This window comes from Diadema setosum, chromosome 11, assembly GCF_964275005.1.
Source record: "Diadema setosum chromosome 11, eeDiaSeto1, whole genome shotgun sequence".
Classification (NCBI taxonomy): Eukaryota; Metazoa; Echinodermata; class Echinoidea; order Diadematoida; family Diadematidae; genus Diadema; species Diadema setosum.
The window spans coordinates 15698845-15720098 of NC_092695.1; the positions used below are offsets into that span (position 1 = coordinate 15698845).

Sequence of the window (21254 nt, forward strand, 5' to 3'; positions counted from 1 at the left end):
CCCTATTTTATACCTAGCGTCTTTCTCTTTCCTTTAATACTGTGTCATTCTCTTTCAGTGGCGATAAATTACTTTAAATACATCATCTAGAGGTGGTGTTTCCTTCAAACTGGAAATATACGTGCAAAGTAAAATGAGTTTCGTTTTAATTGTTTGGATTTTTGTAATTTAGATTTAGATTTAGATTTAGATGATGATGATGATTATTATTATCAATATTATTATCATTATTATTATTACGTTCAAAGTTCACGTTGCTGAAAACTCATCATAGAAAGAGTCGGTATATTTTGGTGATTGCGGCAGTGGCAGAGACTGGAGAACGTTTTACTGGACTTATGAATTATTATGCAATACAGAATAATCTTATATAATGCCTTGAAAAAACATACCAATGCAACAAGCAATTGTATCTATATATGTGGAGAAGGGGAGAAAGGATTGATGGATGTCATCGTGGATAAGAAGAGAAAATGTATTGGTAGTAAAAATAGAGTTGAAGAGATTTTGCGTGAATTTTTTTCCCCTGAATTTTGTGTTTTTAGTTAAATCCTTAAATGAATTCGAAGGACGTTCACTTACACCCAACCTCCTTTCTTTTTTTTCTTTTTCTTTTTTTTTTTAAAACAGAGAGAGCTGAGGTTATTATCTTTATCCACTGTTGTCCGATATGGACGCCAAAGTCCTAAGTAATCACCCATAGAGTTACCCCACAAACCGTGCAGTGTTAATCAACAGTGGATTCAGCTCACCAGCTCGATCGATACACTTTGTACCGGTACATGGTCTATCCGACTTGCGAGTTGGTTCAATCATCAGAAACACGATGTGGACAAAGGCACACAACAGGGGTTAACAAAGGGGGGCTTGGAGGGATAAGAGGAGGAACATAGAGTAATGCAGCGTGGTCAAACTCTAAACTCGGGGAAACAAAGGCAAGCTCGTCAGTATTAAAGGGATTTTAGCCATTGTTCCCATCCAGGTTGTACTCGGAAGGTTGTTACAACGAAACCTTTGTCGTGATATCGAGCGACTTTTGAACAACGCACCTATGAGATTGGTCCAACTTATCAAAAAAAAAAAAAAAAAAAAAATCGTCAGCATTCTGATTATGAGTTTCCAAGACAAGATATTTAATTGCTGTCACAGACACACTCAAAACATACAGTACTAGCGAATTGCTGCCTTGTAATATATTTTTTTTTTCTGACAACTGATGTTTTTATATTTTTGATCAAAAAGTAAAAGTTATCCCCTAGTCATTGGTCGAAAGAGCTTCACGTGATTATAGGTATTTTCAGCCATTTGAGAATGTTGGCATGTTTGACACTCGGCGTACTACTTGCAAAGTGGCGTCACTTTTGTCACGACATTTTCCAAATAGTATATAGATCAATTATTTTGAGAAATGATGTCACAGAGCAATTTTGAAATTACGAAGCAATTCCGACATCGTGTGCTTCTTCGTACCGTCAGTGTATGACCCCTCCCCAACATCGCATCCACCACACGACTTCTCGTCTCTTATTTTCCCCTTCTTTTGTATGATTTTTTCCCTCCAAAATATCAAACAAGTGTACTCTGCCTAATTTGGAGTTTCTTGTTAAAGCTTTAGGCCTCGGTGTCTCCAAATGTCTTATACTACACACTGCGGTGCTACATATATCAAAGGTGAATTCCAAGTCGTTATCTCCCCATATGTAAGTGCCATGGACTATCAACGTCTAAGGCATTTCTATTTGATGCAATGCTTACAATGATGTGGCTCAGTCAGTAACGCGTCTGTCTTGCGATCAAATGGCTAAGCAATGTTATGTGTAATTATACCGTCCCTTCTATTAAGAGGCAAAACACCATTTCCCTCGGATAGGAAATTAAATGGAGGTTCCATGTGCGAGACGAAGTCAAGGACTCACTCACGTAAAAGACCCCACTTCATTCATTCATCGCAAAGCAGGATGCTAACCCAGTGAAGTGCTCCGTCCATCACATGCCAACGCCAGAAAATGATGTCGATCTCTCCTGGTTCGCCCAAGCTGACTCCCAATAGTCCAGCCCAATAGTTTCAATGTTTCTTTTAGTTGTGTAGAAAGGCAAGCACACTTTGTGGAAAGCATACATTTTGTGAAGCATGCATGGGATTAGTATATAGACATAAATACTAGTACATGAAATACACATTATTAACTGCAAACGCGTAATGTATGATGGATGTTCATTTAGATGGGCGGTATTGTGAATAGCCATTACTTGTCTAACATGTTGTCTGTTTATAATTAGCTAGATGGCAATAGTTATGTAAATCACCCAAATTGCTAATATGATCGCCTATCTGCATGTGTTCTAATTTCAGTTTGTGTGAATCATCAACCTCGACAACATACAAAAACGCGCCAGAAACATGTTTACAAAAGTTATATCAGTGATCGGTAAATTTATGTTCTTTCACACATCCTCTGATATACTCCAGGTGCAGAGACTTCTGCGGAAACTTCGCCGAGACAGTGGCGATACTGCCAGCGAGCGGAACTCGGACTGCAATGCCAGTAGCTACGACAGTGGCCACGGGGGCGACAGCGATCGAGACATCGTGTCCAGCGGATGGGGTCAGAACAAGCCCAACGGCGGCATAAAAGCGACAGCGCCACCTGGCGATGGGAATTCTCGTCGCTCATCCTCTTACCCACGGATTGCCGCTTTGGCTGCGCAAAATGTCAGCACGAACAAAAGTGAGTAGCCTAATCTCACAGAAGTTACTGAATCTCAACCTCATTGACTGCCAGAAGTAATGAAAAACTTGGCAATTTCAAACTCTGTGCACACACACTCACACATACAAATCTACCATACTGCTTAACCATACTGCTTTATCCATTTGAAATTGTATACAATAACCTTTAAAAAGTACTTTCCTAGAGATAGTGAAGGATTATAATAATGTGAGTTTGTGTGTGTGTGTGTGTGTGTGTGTGTTCGTGCGTGTGCGTGCGTGTGTGTGTGTGTGTGTGTGTACAAGTATACCGTAGTCAAAGATATATATATATATATTTTTTTTTTTTGTACATGGCAATACTTTCTCGTGAAGAAATGGTCAGTAGGATTGATTTATAATCGAGTTATGTTTGAAGGGAGATGATTGGCAGTATAAGTTGGTAATGGATTTGTCTTTTGAATGGCATTTGTACCGTTTTTATGTTCATGTTACACCCAGAATGGGTTGATTTATGATTGATTTGAATGAAATCAATGAAATATCATTGAAAAAAAAAGTGTGTGTATGTGCGTTTGTGTGTATGTGTGTGTGTGTGTGTGTGTTCCCTACATTATGGAAAGTTGTGCCTGTTTTGTATGTTTCTTGTTAAGGAGAATGCCAGCGTAATCCTTTCTTCTTTTCTTTTTCAGCTAAATTCGAACCTGAACTTGAACTTGAACTTGACACCAAGTCAATTGGTATCATATTGTGTTATGATATGCCGAATTCTATCATTGCTAGTGTCAACTTGCTGAATGAAATATTGCTAGTGGTATGTTGGTATGATTACCCCCGCGAAGGTTGAACTTCAGAAATTGAATACCCAATCGTATGATCCCACCGTCCACAATATTTCTTATTATAGTTAAACCAGCAGAGGTAACAAGTGTTATTGAGATGTTCCTTCCTCAGTCACCTCCTACTACATGTACTACTATATTTACCCTGCTCCCTCTCCTCTTCATTTTCTTTTTTTTTTTTCCTTTCGTCTTCATTGTGACCTTTGAACATGCCAACCAAGGTTACAATTGAATAAGAACTCCCATGTACCATAATATTGACTCAGCCAACAATGTGTGTCTGTTTTTTTTTTTTTTATCATAGCGCCACCTGGAGGCCACCGCCCTAGCTACATGGCTAGCCCGCACTGCACGCCAGAATGTCAGACACTGGGCCACTCGGATGAGTGCTGGATGCCCAATCTTTCTTCTGCCAACAAGCCTAAAACCGTCCACTTTTCGAAATACGATGATAACCGCTCTTCAGGCGGCAGCTACCGCAGCTACCAATCAAACGACCGTCCGCCTGCCACCAGCCCTAAACCCCCCAATCCTGCGATCGCGTTTGGCAACGTTTCCAAAGTGAGTCAGAACCACAAGCCGTTGCCAAAAGGCGGCATCCTTAACATGGGGCAGCAGTCGCCTGCATCGAGGGACATCAGTGGTTACTATGGCAACAGCTCTTCGACTGTGACGGAGGATGAGCGCAACGGAGGTGCCCTGCCATTAACACCGATCAGAGAGCATCCTTTGGAGAGGAACTCTCAGGACAAACGGAATAACACACCCAGCGTGGTTGTTACCCTACATTCGCCAGACAAGAGCAGAGGAGAAAATGACATCAGACAAAATTGCTATCGCAATGACATGAATAGAACAGATCTAGCAGCACAGGGAAGATCCTATATAAATGGTGCGAGTCAAGCGCACAGGAACGATGGCATGTCGAACGGGAGAATACCCAGCAGTATGCACAACGGACGAAGCGACAGTCGCAACTCCAGTGGTGACAGCCGGAATTCGAGCACGGATAGCGTGTCGTACTCGACGTCGTCCGGGGCGAGCAGCGAAATGGCGCCAGTTCGTTACTCGCCCGACGAGGTCGAGGCAGTTCTCGAAAAGTGTGGAGCAGACGTGAGCTCCGGAGTGTCGCCTGATAATGACAGACTATACACAGACTGGGTCTAGCTTGTGGCTACCTACACAGTATGATCCCCCCTATACAGTGCTCTTGTGACAACAATAACGCATGTATGGTATTTTTTCGTCAATATAATTTCTTCTTTTATTGCTGGATAACGAGATGTAAATATTATTTATTTCTTATGTGAACTTTTGTCACAACGCTATGAAATTGCAATCTAAATGATGCAAGTCATTGAACTATCATTCTTATGCAAGGGCTGGACCTACCCACAGTGCCTTTGCTTCTGCTTTTGCGTTTGTCAGTATCTTTGACCATGTCTAAATGTATATGGATTTATCCTGACACCAACGGTGTTTTGTCTGTGGTAATTCCAAAACATCTTTATTTTCCACATTTCATAATTACTGTGAAAGTTTTATGCGAACTTGTAAGTTTGCAAAATTTAGCAAATCGCGTTAGAGCTGATGTTTCGGTCATACTCATAATTGCTTCCAGCAGAAACCGTTTGTAATCAGCTGCCGAAAATGAGCAATATTGTGTCATGAACACAGTACGACAGCAATACATTCCTGTCTATGTTAATGTAGAACCCATGATATAAATATCCTCACTACTTGTGGGTTGTAATTATCAGTCGAACAGTATTTATAAGAACTTCATCCTGGACATTTTAAGTAGGTCCGTGTCAGAGCATAACCAACCTCTCGGACTGATATTATCGGATCGTAGTGAGGTGTATAACTGTACGAGATGATAGAAATGTGTAAAATGATCATCTCATGAGCACAAGATGGAAAAGGCTTTAGATCATGGAGACGTTCTCTACTTTACTAAGTCTATGCATTTCATTGTAGAAGTCCATTTATGTATTCAAGATTGCATCCGAGTACAACCATAGCAATCGTATGATGGTACTACCTACATATTCTTAAACTTTCTGCGTTGGTTCCTAGTACTGTACATGTGTGTTGTTGTTGTTGTTTTTTTTTTCATGCTCTGTGATTGTATTTTGCTTGTTTGACAAGTCTGATATTGCATCTGTGTGCCGATCAATGTTTATATACAGAAACAAGACTATTGGCTGAGTGTTCTTGTAAAACTTCTAATCGTGTGAACTGCTAGTTGCACCGCAATGTGTACTGAAATGTTTATTTTGTATATTTTGTAGACGTAGTAAGTTATAAAATGAGTATGTAAAGATGACATTTGAGCTGTAAATTGACAAATAAGAGAGTAATTCTCCATGCTGTAGTGATTCCCCTTGTCCTATTCTCTCTCTATCTCTCCCTCATTCTCTCTCATTGATTTTACCGACATCCGTCTATTTATTTATTTATTGCCTTTCAAATTCCTCCTTGTCTATCCCTTACTCTCCTATAGTCAAATCCTGTGCATAGTGACATGAACATGTCATTTTGAGTTGACAACGTAAGACAAAAGTATTTAAAAAGATAGCATGGAGGGAACCAGGTTCCTGGCATTCTGTATCGCAAATTGTGTAATCGACGATCAACTTTAAAGCTTCGTATTATTAGCCGTTAACTTGACGACCATAATGTTGAGATGCTTGTTGAGAATACAGGTTGATATTCATTTAAGCCCAATAAAGGCCTACCATTGGGATTCGTCGAGTGAGTGGTAAAAAGTGACGCTGCCAGTCCTGAGATTTAAAAAAAGCATAAGTTATCGATCGACTTCCCGTTTTCTAAACTTGCCCATAAACCCTTGTATGATGACATGCAGAATATTAGTGCCGAATGGCGTACAATAGGTAACCTTTCCCTTGAATTCCCTGTCATAGAGTACAATCTCTACAAAAAAAAAAAAAAAACTGTGAAGAACGCCACTTAACATCTGTTTGCATTTATTCTCGAATGTGCGACGATCTTGCTTAAAGTTGTATCATTATATTATTATCATTATTATTATTATTATTATTATTATTATTATTATCATCATTATTATCATCATCATCATCATCATCACGATTATTATCATCTTTATCATCATCATTTTATTATCATTGTTAGTAGTAGTAGTGTTAATAGATTGTAACACTGACAATCAACCAAACCCTATTCAAAAAGGAAATTCGGAAGTGCATCCTGGTTAATCCGGGTCATGCAATTCCACAAGATTGCTCTATGACAATCGAAATTTGCATTGTATATTTTCTAGCTAAATCGGTTTGATTTCCAAGTGAAACTTTGTAGACCAACAACACAAACAAAGGGGAAAGAAAATAGCCTTTGACTTATTTAGATTTGGTTTGATCAACTTTAGATTTGAAGCTATCGGGTTAGTTTAGTTAGCTAGATCAGTACACGGAGTTCATTATTTAGAGGCTTTGTTTCTTTTCAACCTGTTCATTACGATTTAGGTCGATGATCATGACCATTCTTTATGGGGATTACATCACAATCGTCTTCCGTTTGTAATCCTCTGTTTGTTTTATTTTATTATTATATTTTTTTATGATGGCAGGGTGGGTGGGGGTGTATCACCAGATGACTTGCTTTCAAAGCCTTCGTTGTAACCATGATTCTTCAGGTAGGGCTGGGTATTTCAGCTATTTAGTGATAGCGCCACCTCTTGTCGCAAATAAGATTTGACGGAACTTGCGGTTGACTGGTTCCAAGGGAGTCCATCGTCTGGTGCTAAAAGTTAGGAAAAATAAAATAGGACATATATTTGATTTTCATCCTTACACGTGGATGTACTTCGCAGCGTGGTATACGATGTGAGAAAAAAATATTTTGCCATGTCATAGCCTTGCACGGAAATCTAACAAGGTTCACCCGCAGTGTCGATGAAAATTAACCATATGCCATGTAGGCCCTACAAAGATGATTATAGTTAAAAGTCTGGCCATTTTCTGTCCAGTGATGCTTTGAAGATGCATTCTTGCCCGATGTGAATATTGACTGTTATGAGAAACGAATGTAGTGAAAAGACTTCAGTGAAATGAGCATGCTTGCTCCGAATTCAGGCATCCACCGGATTCTTCTCAGGGTAGCTGAGAAATGTGACTTGTATTTACTTTGAAGGTCACTACCATGATAATCACAACTGGACATCATCCACACAACAGAGAGGTCATGTGTTTAAATGTCACTTGTCTAAGAGAGGAGATCATCTGGAAGGGCCACTATTGAACGTAGAGAAAAGGTTACTGCATAGAGTTTTCCTATAGGTCCACTGAATATTGCGTACATTCCAGAGTAATTTACAAACGAGTTTGGTCACTGGAGTATCATAATAAAATGGCTTTTTGAGACGTTTTAAGAGTTGATGTAACTGGCATAAGACCTCTGTCATCTGTCATTATTCATTGAAATAATACTTTACCAAAAATCATGTGATCATTGATTTTGATGAATGACAAGCACAACGGTTCATCTATATCTTAAAGGTCTATGTAGAACATCCCCTTTTTAATCGTAATTATTACGCCAAAGAAAAAAAAAAAATGATTGGAGACATTCAAGCTGATTAGACGTGCGAACGTGACAGGAAAGTTTCGTATTGACACTTTAATCAATCATCATTGTAATAAGTACCGGAACAAAATAGGTAATAAAAAAAAAGTACTTTTACAGCGAGCACTTTTTAACTGATACTGAATGTTAATTTCTTGTAGTTATTGAAATAGAGGCCAGAGAATACTGATTTACGAAGCGAAAAAAACAAAACAAAAACGATGTATGATGGATATGCACTGCCTCTTTATTACGCCGTCAGATTTTGTTTCTTGTTGTTTCATTTCTGTATTACAATATTTACATTATGAAAGTTGTCGGAAAGAATGCTGTTGCTCTTCATATCCTTTTTTTCATGCTAATGTTATAAACAGTCTATTGTATTTTGTTATAGCTATTAATTGTGGTACCTATCATACAATGTGCAGATTGTAATAAACGTATGCTGAATATCAAAATATGTGTCCCATGTGGCTTTCGTTTACCTCTTTCATAATAAATGTTTTTATTATGCAGCTTTGTAGGTACATATAAAACAATACACACAGGACAAACACGATACACTTGACTGAAATTCAACCAAATACTGCACAAGCGATATGGCATACAAAAGATCACGAGTGAGAAGACAAAAACAACAGTAATGTTGAAACAACAGTAATGTTAATACAAGAGTGTATTTACTTTTCAGTATACTTTAATAAATTACATGCGTGGTCTGTAGACAATAACATTATTTTCACATGTTTTTCATCGTCATTGTTAGCGCAGAGCTGCTATTATATGAAGACGCTCTAAACATATTGAAATCTTACATACCAAGCTATTAATTTAATAAAGGATGTAACATTTTAAATGATTATGTAAAACTGATACGCATGTTCTCCAACAGTGACAACACCATGTCTCAATCCACTCAAACATGTTTATATATATATATATATATATATATATATATATATATATATGGGGGGGGGGGGAGGTGGGGTTGAGGAGGCGTGGAATATTTGGGGGGATAATTATAGCTTGTTATTTTCATTTTTGCTAGACCAGAGATTTCCTGAAAATATAGGTCTGGATTTTTGCACCCAAGGTTATTTGAATATCTTAACAGGATAATTCAGTTAGATTTCTGTGGACCTTTAAATCGAACCAGTCACGTGCACGACGTATCAGTTTCGGCGTCGAAACACGACGTGTATGCCGGCGTGTAGGCAATGTGACACTATTAAAGGACCACCGTTGAGTCCAAGTCTCTGGGGTCTTAATTTCATATATTACTCATCGTAGCAGCGTTCAGTTACTAATCGGAGTACACCCTCTTCGTCTAGCTTTCGCAGCAAAGCAAATTCCCGAGGCATCTTGTGCACACCCACTGTGCCGTTTTTAGAGTAAAAGTTTCTTATGGTGGGTTCATAGTAATGGTATCGCAGTTCTCGGTTCCGGGAATCTTGCGGGAACGGATAGAACCCATATATGTTAACTTCATCACAGTGTAGAAGAGCGACCGTAACCACAGACAGTCCAGTAGACGGCAAGGGAATCTTCCAAATCCTGTAGAGAGAAGGCAAGCCCACACAAGAAAATAATTGAGGAACTTTATTGCACTGTGCATCGTTCTCCAACTGTGTATCAACTGTCATTAACTTATTGTTGTATAAAACCGACTTCGGGTCAAGAGGGAAGACTCTGCAAATCCAACTTAAAGTTTATACTGGTGTGTCTGTGATTTTTCAGCATTATCTATATATAACTGGTCATTTAAACAATCTGAAAACTGATATATAACACGTTATTGTGTTGCATGTTCCTATGTATACATGCATATACACATACATTTTGACGAAATAAAAAATCCGAGCAAAATATAATGTAATGTACAGAGAGCAAATAAGAGTTTCTATCAAAGCCAAAACATAGCTCTTGGAAGGGCTTAAGAATAATCGAAAGGTTCTACGGAGAAACTTATTCGGCTGATGCGATTTGCCAGGATATTGAATTGTTTTTTAGTATTGGAGCAAAAGAGTCAAATTAATTCGATCGTATATATATGCAGTTAAGAAATAATAATAAACTGGCACTTATATAGCGAATAATCAATTAAAAACTACTCAATGCGTTTTACATACAGCTCTCCAATATCGTTATATTACAAGTTTCTCTTGAAAGATTGACTTTTATATTCATGAAACAACCTCCACATTTAATAGTGGACATAAATAAAGCACGTGTAATGCGTCATCAATCTACTAACCTATTCTGAGGCGCAGAGGGACATCAAAGTGAATTATACAGTTATACATACAAATGTAATTAAGAGTGGACTGAACATGGAAGAGATAGAAATGTATCTAAGAAACGAGCCTCTTTGATTTCGTTAATATAACTATGAATTTGCAAATGTAATGCTGTAATTATACTTTGTTGGAAATAGAATAAATGAAATGAAATAAAATGAATGAAATATGTTAACAAATCCAAAATATATATTCAACCAAAACAAGACACGAACACAAATAATATTATCTGACTTCAGATTCTTTTTAAATGTTCTATGGATTCTGCTGCTCGGATCCTCAGTGGAAAAACATTCCAGAGACATGGGGCTGCAGAAATAAAGAGCTTTTCTTCGAGATTGGAGATTGTTCTTTGGACATATTGTTCACTGTTACAAGAGCGGAGATTTCTCCCGGAAACAGATTCTGAGACAAGGTTTTGCAAATATTTTGTAGCCCAAAAATATAAAGCTTCTTATGTGGTGAGCATCTCCTTTGCATGCGCTGATACCAAGTGAATTCCTATCATAGTGTACATGGTCTAAACATCAGAGGAAACATAACCGCTAGTGATGGAAATCGAGAATTGGCATGGGCTGCTGTAGTTACTTGTGCCACGTGCAATGTATCTGAGTAATCATTGCTGTTTCAACACTCCATTCTATCTCTGTGTTCTGGGCCAAGGTTTGCCTCAATGTTTTCCTGTTATTGGTAATGACACGATGAAGGTTACAAACATTGTTGTAGTGGCAGTTTCTCTTTCCATTTAACATATATTTGAGTGGCTGTGATTTCATTTTTTACAGCACTCCATAGTGGAGAAGTTACTGTAGTTTTTCAGTCAACAAAACAGGAGTAGCATAAGCAACCTGCTAAGGAATCCCATTGTCAAATGCAATAAATGAAAGGAAGACAACCAAAGCACAATTTCTATTAGGGAAAGTCCAGCTTCATAATGACAATGCATAATGCGAGGAATAGAATCTGTGTGCATGACTGATCAGGTGCAGCTAGCAAGGCTAATCAAGTTGACAGTCAAAGCCAACAAAGATAGAAACAAGTCAAAGGGAATAAGGATAATATCCAATCTTCCACAACGAGACAGGCCCACATTCTGTCTAGCAGACTGCAAGATATCTAATCTAAATACTGGTCATGTTTTGAAAGCTACAAGCATATCTCAAACGGTATACGTGATGACCGATCGTGCCCTAGCAATCTTTTTCTGTTTTCTGTCAAGGAAATTAAAAACATAATCATTTTAAGGCCACGAAAATGGACGCTAAATAGCCGATTTTATACAAGAGTTCCAATCGAACTGGTGCACGATATTGTATATACAAATCATCATCTCCTCCGGTTTGGTTTGGTTTTAAGTAATTTATGTTCTTTTTTTGGAAAAAGAAGAAGAAACATAATTTATTATAAACATTTATTTTATACTTGCGAGCACGTGTAATTAATCTAGGAATTATGTGGGAATATGTTAATGATGTTCATTTGGAGAAGAAATTCTGTTCAGGATGAAGGAATGCAACAAGGGAAAACACCAATCGTTAAATCACATTTAATTCTTGTTAAATGTTTGATTTTTAAAAGCAGAGAACATAAAACCGCCTTACAACATGTACAATGAAGTGACAATTGATATTTTAGAAGATAGATAAGAAGAAAGGAAATTAGCGTCAAAGAAGGGAACTTTAACTATCAATTTTACCAAATGGCAAAATCTCAAAGTATGAAAGCTGGCATGGAAGAGCCCGGAGCCAGATGTCCACAGGGAGGGAGGTGGGGATGGGAGAGGTAGAGAAAATGGTGGGAGCACTGGTTTACCACTGGATGGGAGAGACAAAAGGGGAATGGATTCCATTTAAGTGTTTTATCTATATATTTTAAAGTTTTTTTTTTAATGAATACAATTTTTGCTGAAAGTATAGCTTAATTTGATTTCAGCGATTATAATTATGTAATGCTGATTTGTGTTGATTTTGGTACATAATGTAGGTCCACTTTGACTTTTCATGCATTTATTTTGAATAAGGAATCCATAAAGGACTATAGAAAAAAACAACAACAAAAAAGATCGTATTTCCAACACTGTTTGAGATTATTCTAGCCCGGGAGATCGGTGGATACTGCTAAGGCCTGATTTGTCGATTATCGATAATCAATTATGAGAAATTACATAGCAACCACGAACGGGTAAGCTCTGAGATTGTAATACTTCCGGCGAACCCTTTTGGCTAACATATCGCAGTTTCGTAGTTACCCAACCGTATGAAATCGTGTTGTTACAGCTTTATTTCACACATTATGCATATGCGTACAACTTAGAGTATAAATCGACAGTCCTGCAGGCATATGAGAACTGCGTTTTCACTTTAACAAGAAACCTTTGTAGAATTTTACGGATGAAGATGCAAACAGTACTCTCATGAAATGAACTACATGTACGTTTATGGAATTGAAACGACCGAGTGAGGGCGCTCAGCCTCAAAATATCCCGCTCCAAGGGCAGAAAGAGGGTAGAAGAAGTTTTGCCATTCCCTTTTCGGGAAAAATCAAGGATTTATTCAAAGTAATGGACTATTATGAAGGCCGAGCTATGTACTGCTATAGAAGGAGACCATGAAACTATTAACAGCCAATCTATTGTACGTAGTGCAAATATTACACACAATATATAGCAAATTGTACACACTAAAAGAAATGGTATTACACCAACTTCAATTTGTACGTAACAAATCCTTGAACACTAACTAGTGTTGATCACTTTACGGTATCTTTGAAATTTTGTGGTCAGTAGCCAAACTGATGTAAGCATTGTTGTTGTTGTTGTTTTTTAATGGCTCACAATCATAAAACACGGCTGTTGATATGTTGTTGTTGGTGTTTTTTTTTTTCAATTGCCAGAAAGCGCAGATAGACTATCGCAAAATGTTTGCATTACTAAGACACCATAGAGCTATCTTCCCTTTCAATTTGCTTTACATTGACATTTTCCATTATCTGCATTACAATTTGCTGAGGTATAACTTTTTTTTCTACACCTTGTTGTTTTATGAAGAACAGGTAAACATACATTATAGTCGCTAGAGGTGTCATTACATCGACCAGGGTATTTTGATTTCATTTGGTTCTATTGAAGATAGTGAATTTTCTTTTCTGAAGCATGCGGTGGTTGATTTCGCGTCAAATTCACTGCCAAATAGCAGCATTCCACTCTGAGAATAGCACGCATAACATATTAAATGTACAGCTAGTGTGTTCACTATACCATTGTATCTTAGGTAATATCCTCAGGTAATAGCCAATGAGTCACTTGACGTGTATCTATTATAAGTTACAATCCACTAGACACAAACATCTTATAATAAAGCCTTCGACAAATATCAATTGTTATCCAGTTGATGAAGATGGAAATGAGTCAATAATAATAACATGATAAATAAAACATGCAATCAGATGTTCATATTAATTTATTCCTATAGATACAAGTCTGGTCTACCAAGATGAAAGATGGAGAAGCCTACAAAAGAACGAAATTCACCACGAAAAAGGGTGGTGAAAATTAAAATATGACATTGAAGAATTTCGATGTTTGTCTACCAGAGGATTAGAATGACTGGTAATAGAAGAATAAGTGAAATCGTTGCTATCGTTTGATTTCGCGAAGGTAGAGGAATTTCAACACAGGGCTCCCAGGGGGAAAAGTGTGTTTGAGTGGTGGAAACATTCCAATCATGTTAACAGAAAAGGAACGTTTGGCGTTGTGAAGATTTGTGGTTTGACATTCCATTACGTATGATTGCGCAAAATGCCTCTCACCCATCCCGCAAGAATATCTGATCACTGTCTCACATTAGTTCCTCTCTTTTTCTAGTTCTTGGCAATGCATACCAAGGCACTGTGAGAAGTTGCATCAAAATTCATACAGTACTAGTTGCATTCAAACGTGTATAATTAAAAAAGTACTTTCGCTTTTAAATTTTGGAATGAGTATTTGTTTTGTTTTTGTTGTAAACCATCTGATCAGATATATGTATTTAATGCAATTTGTTCTTTCTTTTTCCTCTGAATTAGTGAAATGAAAAGAGTATCTTGAAAGTAGTTTCTCCTCTTTTTGTATACATCTCAATTATCAATAATAGTATATTATTCTTGTTGTTACATTGTCATTATTATTGCGTTGTGGTTATTGTTGTTGTTGGTGTTGTTACTATCATTATTGTTGTAAATAACAAGAAAAGTTTTTTTGAAAGCCAGCACGCTTGTTCCCTACGCACTCTTCCGGCAAAACCGAGGAGATCGAGGGCTTTGGTCTATGTCTAATAGTGTGGTTCCATACGTCAGCATGACGGAATGTTTTTGTGGGTGCACGTCACGAGACCGACACCCACAAGTCAAACAGCCAACAACTCATACAATCCACAAGTCATACAGCCCAAGAATCATAGCGCTCCGAAGTCATACAGCCCACTAGTTATACAGCCCACGAGTTCGAGTGCACGTCACGAGACCGACACCCGCGAGTCATACAGCCCACACGTCATACAGCCCACGAGTCATGCAGCCCACTAGTTATACAGCCCACGAGTTCGACACTTTAAAGTAAATGAAATCCACGATTTCGACATCAAGTAGAATAAGCCCACGAGTTTAACAGCCCATGAGTTCGACACTAAGCACAAAAGGCTCACGAGACCGACACTACGCACACAAAACCCACGAAACCGACACTACGCTTAAAAGGCTCACGAGACCGACACTAGGGGCCCGTTGCATAAAAGTTACTATTATGGAAACTTTGCCATCAACTTCTTCAACTTCTTCTTCAACTTTATTTTCATTTCCATTGAATAAACAGGAAAATTATATACAATGCATTAACAGAACATATTTGTAACAATTTCAAAGAAAATCCAGTGGTAACTTCCATGGAATTCTTGATTGTGATTGGCTGTTGAGTATTGTTGCCATGGTAGTTACCACTGGATGGCAAAGTTACCATAATTGTAACTTTAATGCAACGGGCCCTAGGTAAACAAAGCTCACGAGACCGACACTACGCAAAAGAGGCTCACGAGACCGACACTAGGCAAAGACGGCCCACGTAGGACCGACAGGATGAACAGCGCCACCTATAGACCAATTAATTGCATAGTGTGTCCAGATAATGGCATAAGGAAGATCTCAGAGATGGAAAAGGAGGGTTGCTCCGGTGTTACCCCGTCAATTGCCCTCCCTCACCCCCAGAAAGGTTCAAGATCTTTAATTGTGTTTATGTGTGTGGCTGTTTGTGAAAAAATAAACAAAATTCAGTAAAAGTGTACATCAGATGTTTCCAAATTGATTTAAAAAATACCAAAATACCCTCGTTTCCCTTTCCGCAAAACACATACTTACTTACAAAACAAAAGAATAAAATGATGTAGTCATTCAGATCAACCAACTACAAAAATACCCAGCTGTGAAATGAAGTTTACAAGGAAATATTTCACAAAATGGTCAATGTTGCAGTGCAAACCTGCTTTACATGATATGGAGGGGGTGTAGTCTTCTGCGAAGGTGCTGGTCTAGTATAAATTCACAGAAAATAACGTAATCGTCTATACAGGTAGCGTTAAGGATTCGGAAAAAGAAGATGCATCCATGAAAACATAATATTTCATGAAAAATGTAGCGTTTTGAGGAAGATAATAATTCTACAAACAGAAGTCACAAATCGATGTGAATCGCTGCGATATAAAATGTGAGAAGATTACAAATTGAACTCTAAAACGTCTTAGCGGGCGGGTATAATAGGATTATCTAATAAGGCTTGCTTATAGTGAAGCGAGAAAGAAAAGGGGGAAAAATGCATCCCGTCCATCTTCTAGCTAAAAATTGGAAAAGGCTATTAAAAATGACACGATGGCATTTTCAAAGGTCTAAAATCAAACCTTACATCATTTTTGTCCTTGATTTTGTGGGGGGGGGGGGGGGGGGGTCCCATGAAGAGCAAAATCTCATTAAAAAAAAAAAATCGGTAACGATGTCGCTCCGCCTATCGTGACAGATATTTCATGTCGCTGATGTCGCTGTTCAACTAGTTACAACCTCTCGCTGGACAGCGCATTCTTGTACATACTTGTAATTAGATGGCGCTGTTCATCTTATCGGTCTCGTGAGCCTTCTTTGCGTAGTGTCGGTCTCGTGGGCTTTCTCTGCCTAGTGTCGGTCTCGTGAGTCTTCTTTGCCTAGTGTCGGTCTCGTGGGCTTGCTTTGTCTAGTGTCGGTCTCGTGAGCCTTCTTTGCCTAGTGTCGGTCTCGTGAGCCTTCTTTGCCTAGTGTCGGTCTCATGGGCTTTCTTTGTCTAGTGTCGGTCTCGTGAGCCTTTTAAGCGTAGTGTCGGTCTCATGGGCTTTGCTTGCTTAGTGTCGGTCTCGTGAGAATTTTCTGCGTAGTGTCGAACTCATGGGCTGTATGACTCATGGTCCTATTTTTTTATGTCGGTCTCGTGGACTGTATGACTCGTGGGTGTCGGTCTCGTGGGATGACCCCGTTTTATTCTTCGCGCCAATGTGTGCAGGCCCTACGTGTAAATATCCGAACAGTCGTAATTTAATAAATGTTTGTTTGTAAAACAGGGACAATTTTCCCATCTGCACATGACATACTATGGTATCAGTCTCTGATTTTTCCCTAAATATATGCGATCTGATATTCGGCATTAACTTAAAGCATTCACTCAACAGGAGAAACTGATCTCGCAGCAGAGATTAAGGGTGAGCATTTCTACAGATTCTATGATATTTGTCAGTAAAAAGCAAAACGGTTGTTACTACGAGCAGGTTATGGAAATTGAGATACCTGTACGCAAGATACATCAAAGACTCTGGACTGTAGGCCCATGATGGCTGGAGATTCAGAGTTCTGTTAAACAGCGAAGCCACAGTACGCAGCCTTTGAGGCTTTCCCTTCGGGTACCACACAATTGTCTTGTTGGTAATGCTGTACGTTCTCTCTGCGTAAGGAAGTCCCTTGTTATCCCGAATTAAGTCACTTGGCACTTTTATTTTTGACAGTTCGAACAATTCTTCCGTGTTTACGGTAGTTAAACTTATCCGTGACCCGACATCAGATGAGAAATTTCTCCCAACAGGCGCGAGATTCAGTCTGAAAATAAAGTCGTGCTCGTCGATTTCGCTTCCACACCGACTATGCTCCAGTATCCCAGAGTTCCCGACGACAGCGCATCGTGGCCCGATGGTTGGTAGTGGTTCCGTCTGGTTTTGTGCGATGATAGTAGATTCATTGACGCCGAATTGAAAAGCTTCCGCTGCGATGCCCATGCGAAATATTCTGAACGTTGTGTTGGTGTTTAAGTATTTCATAATGTTTTTGCTGTAAGACAGGTAAACGAGGGACAGCTTTTAAGGTCCGGTTAGAAGAGTACAAAATGAGGTCAATTTACATAGAGATTAGTCAAAATAGAATGCTTGGATACGTGTTGATAGTCAACGTAAGGTGCCCCAGAGAACGTCATACGTCTTCATAAAATGCGGGGAAAGGAAACCATGGAAACGCAATTTAACATTAGGAATTCACTATGCAGAGATCTGATTAAATGCACGATACATACAAATCACGTATTCGGTCCTAATCGTGTAGAATTTCATTCGTTCTAATATTTTTGTCGATTAATATAACACAATTACATATAATCGAAACATGAGTTGGAAGTGTTGTAATCTATTTAAAGTAATTTATTCCTGATTGAAGGATTTCACAGTAATTATTTTTAGTATCCATTTTAAGTGTATTGCATCTTTTCTTATTGTTGTTACTCTATTAAAAGAAAAATATATGTTGCCGAAAAATCATTGATAACTAAGACGTAAAAAAAAGTCATTCAAATATAAAAACGTCGGTGAGATATGTTGAATAACGTCATGTAAGATATAATATGCTTTTTAGATTACAAATTGCAAGAAGAAGGTGGGAAGCGTGCACCTCATCGGAATTGGGTTGATGACAAGAGAAATATTAATAAAACAAACAGAATTCAAGATGTTTTATCAAAATCGTATCTAAAGTTATAAATGGCATTTCAAGTATCACAAATTTGCAACAAAAAAGATGAAATACTCTAAGCAGGTGCGTATGACATTTCACAATAAGGTGACGATGTCATGGCATCACAATGCTAGACGTACAAAACAGATCGCTTTCGTTTGTGTGTGTGTGTGTGTGTGTGTGTGTGTTGTTTGTGTCTTACCGTGAACTTGCAATAGCTGTAGCTGATAATGGCCTCTTCATGTGCTTCATATGTTCAAGAGTCGACATTAAAACTGTACTGTCGTATGTATGTCGAACGGATACTTCAAGCCTCGCAATCATAGCTGCTGACTCTGAAATAGAAAATACAAAACTGGATGAGTATTTTACATCATTGATGATCCAGTATGATTGTAGTATAGTATGATCGTTTTAATGGGATAGAGTCTTCAATATTGACACTTTTCTACGAGAGGACCCGCCAATTTGTTCACCAAAGTCAGGAGGGACATTTTGGTGAAGCATTTTGTCCAAGAATGAATATGCCAGGCTGATTTTTTTTTTTTTTTTTTAAATCTGACTTATCTATCACACCATGTAAGCCTACCCTCATAGCATAGGGATATCAAAATAAAGTAAAGAAAGCAAAGGGAACTACTTCAATTTTCAGGTGAGTCGATGATGCAAATGAGTAATTCAAGTTTTTCATGTTCTACAAACATAATACCCTGGTTTCATCGCTTTGTGCCTATATCAGAGCATTCTAAACTTTTTAATACCATGATCCATGTTACGATACATATATCTGTTCTATGTGGAGTGTACACAACTTGAGAATGTTGTTTGATGGTTGGAAAACAAATCTGATTACGTCATCATTCAGCTATTTCTCGATACTGCAGGGAAGGGATTCCGTATGCTTCTGAAACTTGTATGGTACAGGTTTTATTTTGATTTTAGTTTGATTAGTAAAGTGTATTAAAAGTGTATAAATTAATAAAATTGGATTGCCACGAGAATACTTGGAAATGCATTTATAGCGGACATAATGATTTATTCGAATTTCACTCGATCAGTTAGAAAATGTGATGGAGCATCCTGGACAAAATAATGAAATGAGTCATTGGTAATACAGTGTATGTGTACTGCGTGAGGAAATGTACGGTGATGAATTAATTTTGTGTAATTGTTGTCAACCTCACAAATCTGTTGCGAATACAGATATATTGTTCTTTATTCACTGTGTAAGTATTTGTTAGTGTGTCACTACCTGCCATGTGTCCAGAATAGGATCATGGACCTGGTATATATGTCAACATGTCCTTTGTTTTTACTTATCAATAAAGACATGATTACAACAAAATCATTGGATCTATTCTTCGTGTGTGTGTATAAGTAAGTTATTCTGTTTTCACTGGAACAATGATGAATGTAGGCCCTACACGTCTGTTTGTTTTGAACGTTTTTGCCAAGGACCCATTTGCAATTCAGCCCTAACTTTGGCTGAAAGGGTAATCCTTCCCATGAGTGGAGAATGAATACATAAAAATGAATATAAAAAAAAAAAAACTCAAGAAGAAGATCAATTGATTTTCAACTATACCTGATCCTCTTTTGCTAATGAGTAAATGCATCTTCCCCAGGTTGGCTCTCCACACAACACAAGCAACCAGGATCAAGATAACGAGAACCCATGTTCTTCCCCGGCAGAAAATTGATCGTTTCATCGAGAAACGGAACGGATACATGCTTGAGCAGCAAACTCACAGCAACTGCATATCTTCCCACTTCTTTGAATCAGTATGATCCGCTTCACAAACTATGCACGGTCAATCTCTGCTCGGCTGACTCGCGTAGAATACGAGCATGCGTAGAATGATAACCCACAAAGACTGACACGTTTCATTGCGTGATATGGGTTATGGAAGGTAACTGTGATATCGATTACAACCTATTATGCTAATAAGATAATGTGTTGACATCATTGGTTCATAGAGATTGCTGTCAAATTCATTCCAGTAAAAAATTCACCAAACTGAACCCCCGATAGATATAAAAGTCGTCATTACGAAATTATCATTATGTTGATATAAAGGGTCATTGTAGATTCTTCTTTTTGATTTCACCTGTGTAAAACTTAAACATTACAGAATAGGAAGCTTGAGAGGCCATGACATGATTACCTCATCTTATTTGCATATGTGACTACGACAGGGCTCCGGGGAATTCCATATTTAGTCAGTTCTTGGTATATTCCAATGAAACTGTGTGAACGTTGATAGTTTCCTTTAAATCTACTCCTTTGAGTCAAAGTGAACATAATGCGGATTTTCATTGTCTTCTTCTTCACGTGTTCTGTTGTAATGTGATGTGATATGATGTTGTAATATGATGTTGTATTATGATACAAGTTGGGGAGGGGGTATTTCCTCATTGCCATGTTGCGGATCCGGTCCAGGGCAGCATCACTTGGTTTGGCAAGTTCTGCAAGCCTTCCTGGGAACATCCGCAGATGGTATCGTCCTCCACGATCATATGACGCAGTTTAGTTTCGTTTTATTTTTATTTTTTTTTATTTTCTCTGCAAAATACACCGAAGCCCCCCCCCCCCTCCCCCCAAAAAGCCTGTCAGTCACAAACAAACTACAAGCTACAATGAATAATGCATTTTTACTTAAATTCTAATAAGTAGTGGTTATTAACACATTTAACTTTCGGGGGATCAAGGTCATAGGCTTAGATCCAAAAATCCCACTTACGACAGCACTACATTTATTATGT

General features: G+C 38.2%; 1 protein-coding gene across 1 annotated transcript; it reads right to left on the reverse strand.

Annotated features, from left to right (window-relative positions):
- Positions 1 to 9434: 9434 nt before the first annotated feature.
- On the reverse strand, positions 9435 to 20979 carry LOC140235311 (CMP-N-acetylneuraminate-poly-alpha-2,8-sialyltransferase-like). Its single transcript, XM_072315337.1, has 3 exons — positions 20882 to 20979; positions 17286 to 17819; positions 9435 to 9711 (listed from the first exon to the last, which is right to left on the reverse strand). The coding sequence occupies exons 1-3, from the start codon at positions 20977 to 20979 to the stop codon at positions 9435 to 9437; spliced, it is 909 nt and encodes a 302-aa protein (XP_072171438.1).
- Between the last annotated feature and the right edge of the window lie 275 nt (positions 20980 to 21254).

Excerpts from the sequence above, each read along its gene's own strand:
- LOC140235311 (XM_072315337.1), bottom strand. The coding sequence starts at position 20,979 with ATGTTCCCAGGAAGGCTTGCAGAACTTGCCAAACCAAGTGATGCTGCC. Across the intron at positions 17,820-20,881 it reads AAATACCCCCTCCCCAACTT|CAAAAACATTATGAAATACT; the intron begins GTATCATAATAC and ends CCTGTCTTACAG. Across the intron at positions 9,712-17,285 it reads TTGATGTATCTTGCGTACAG|GATTTGGAAGATTCCCTTGC; the intron begins GTATCTCAATTT and ends TTCTCTCTACAG.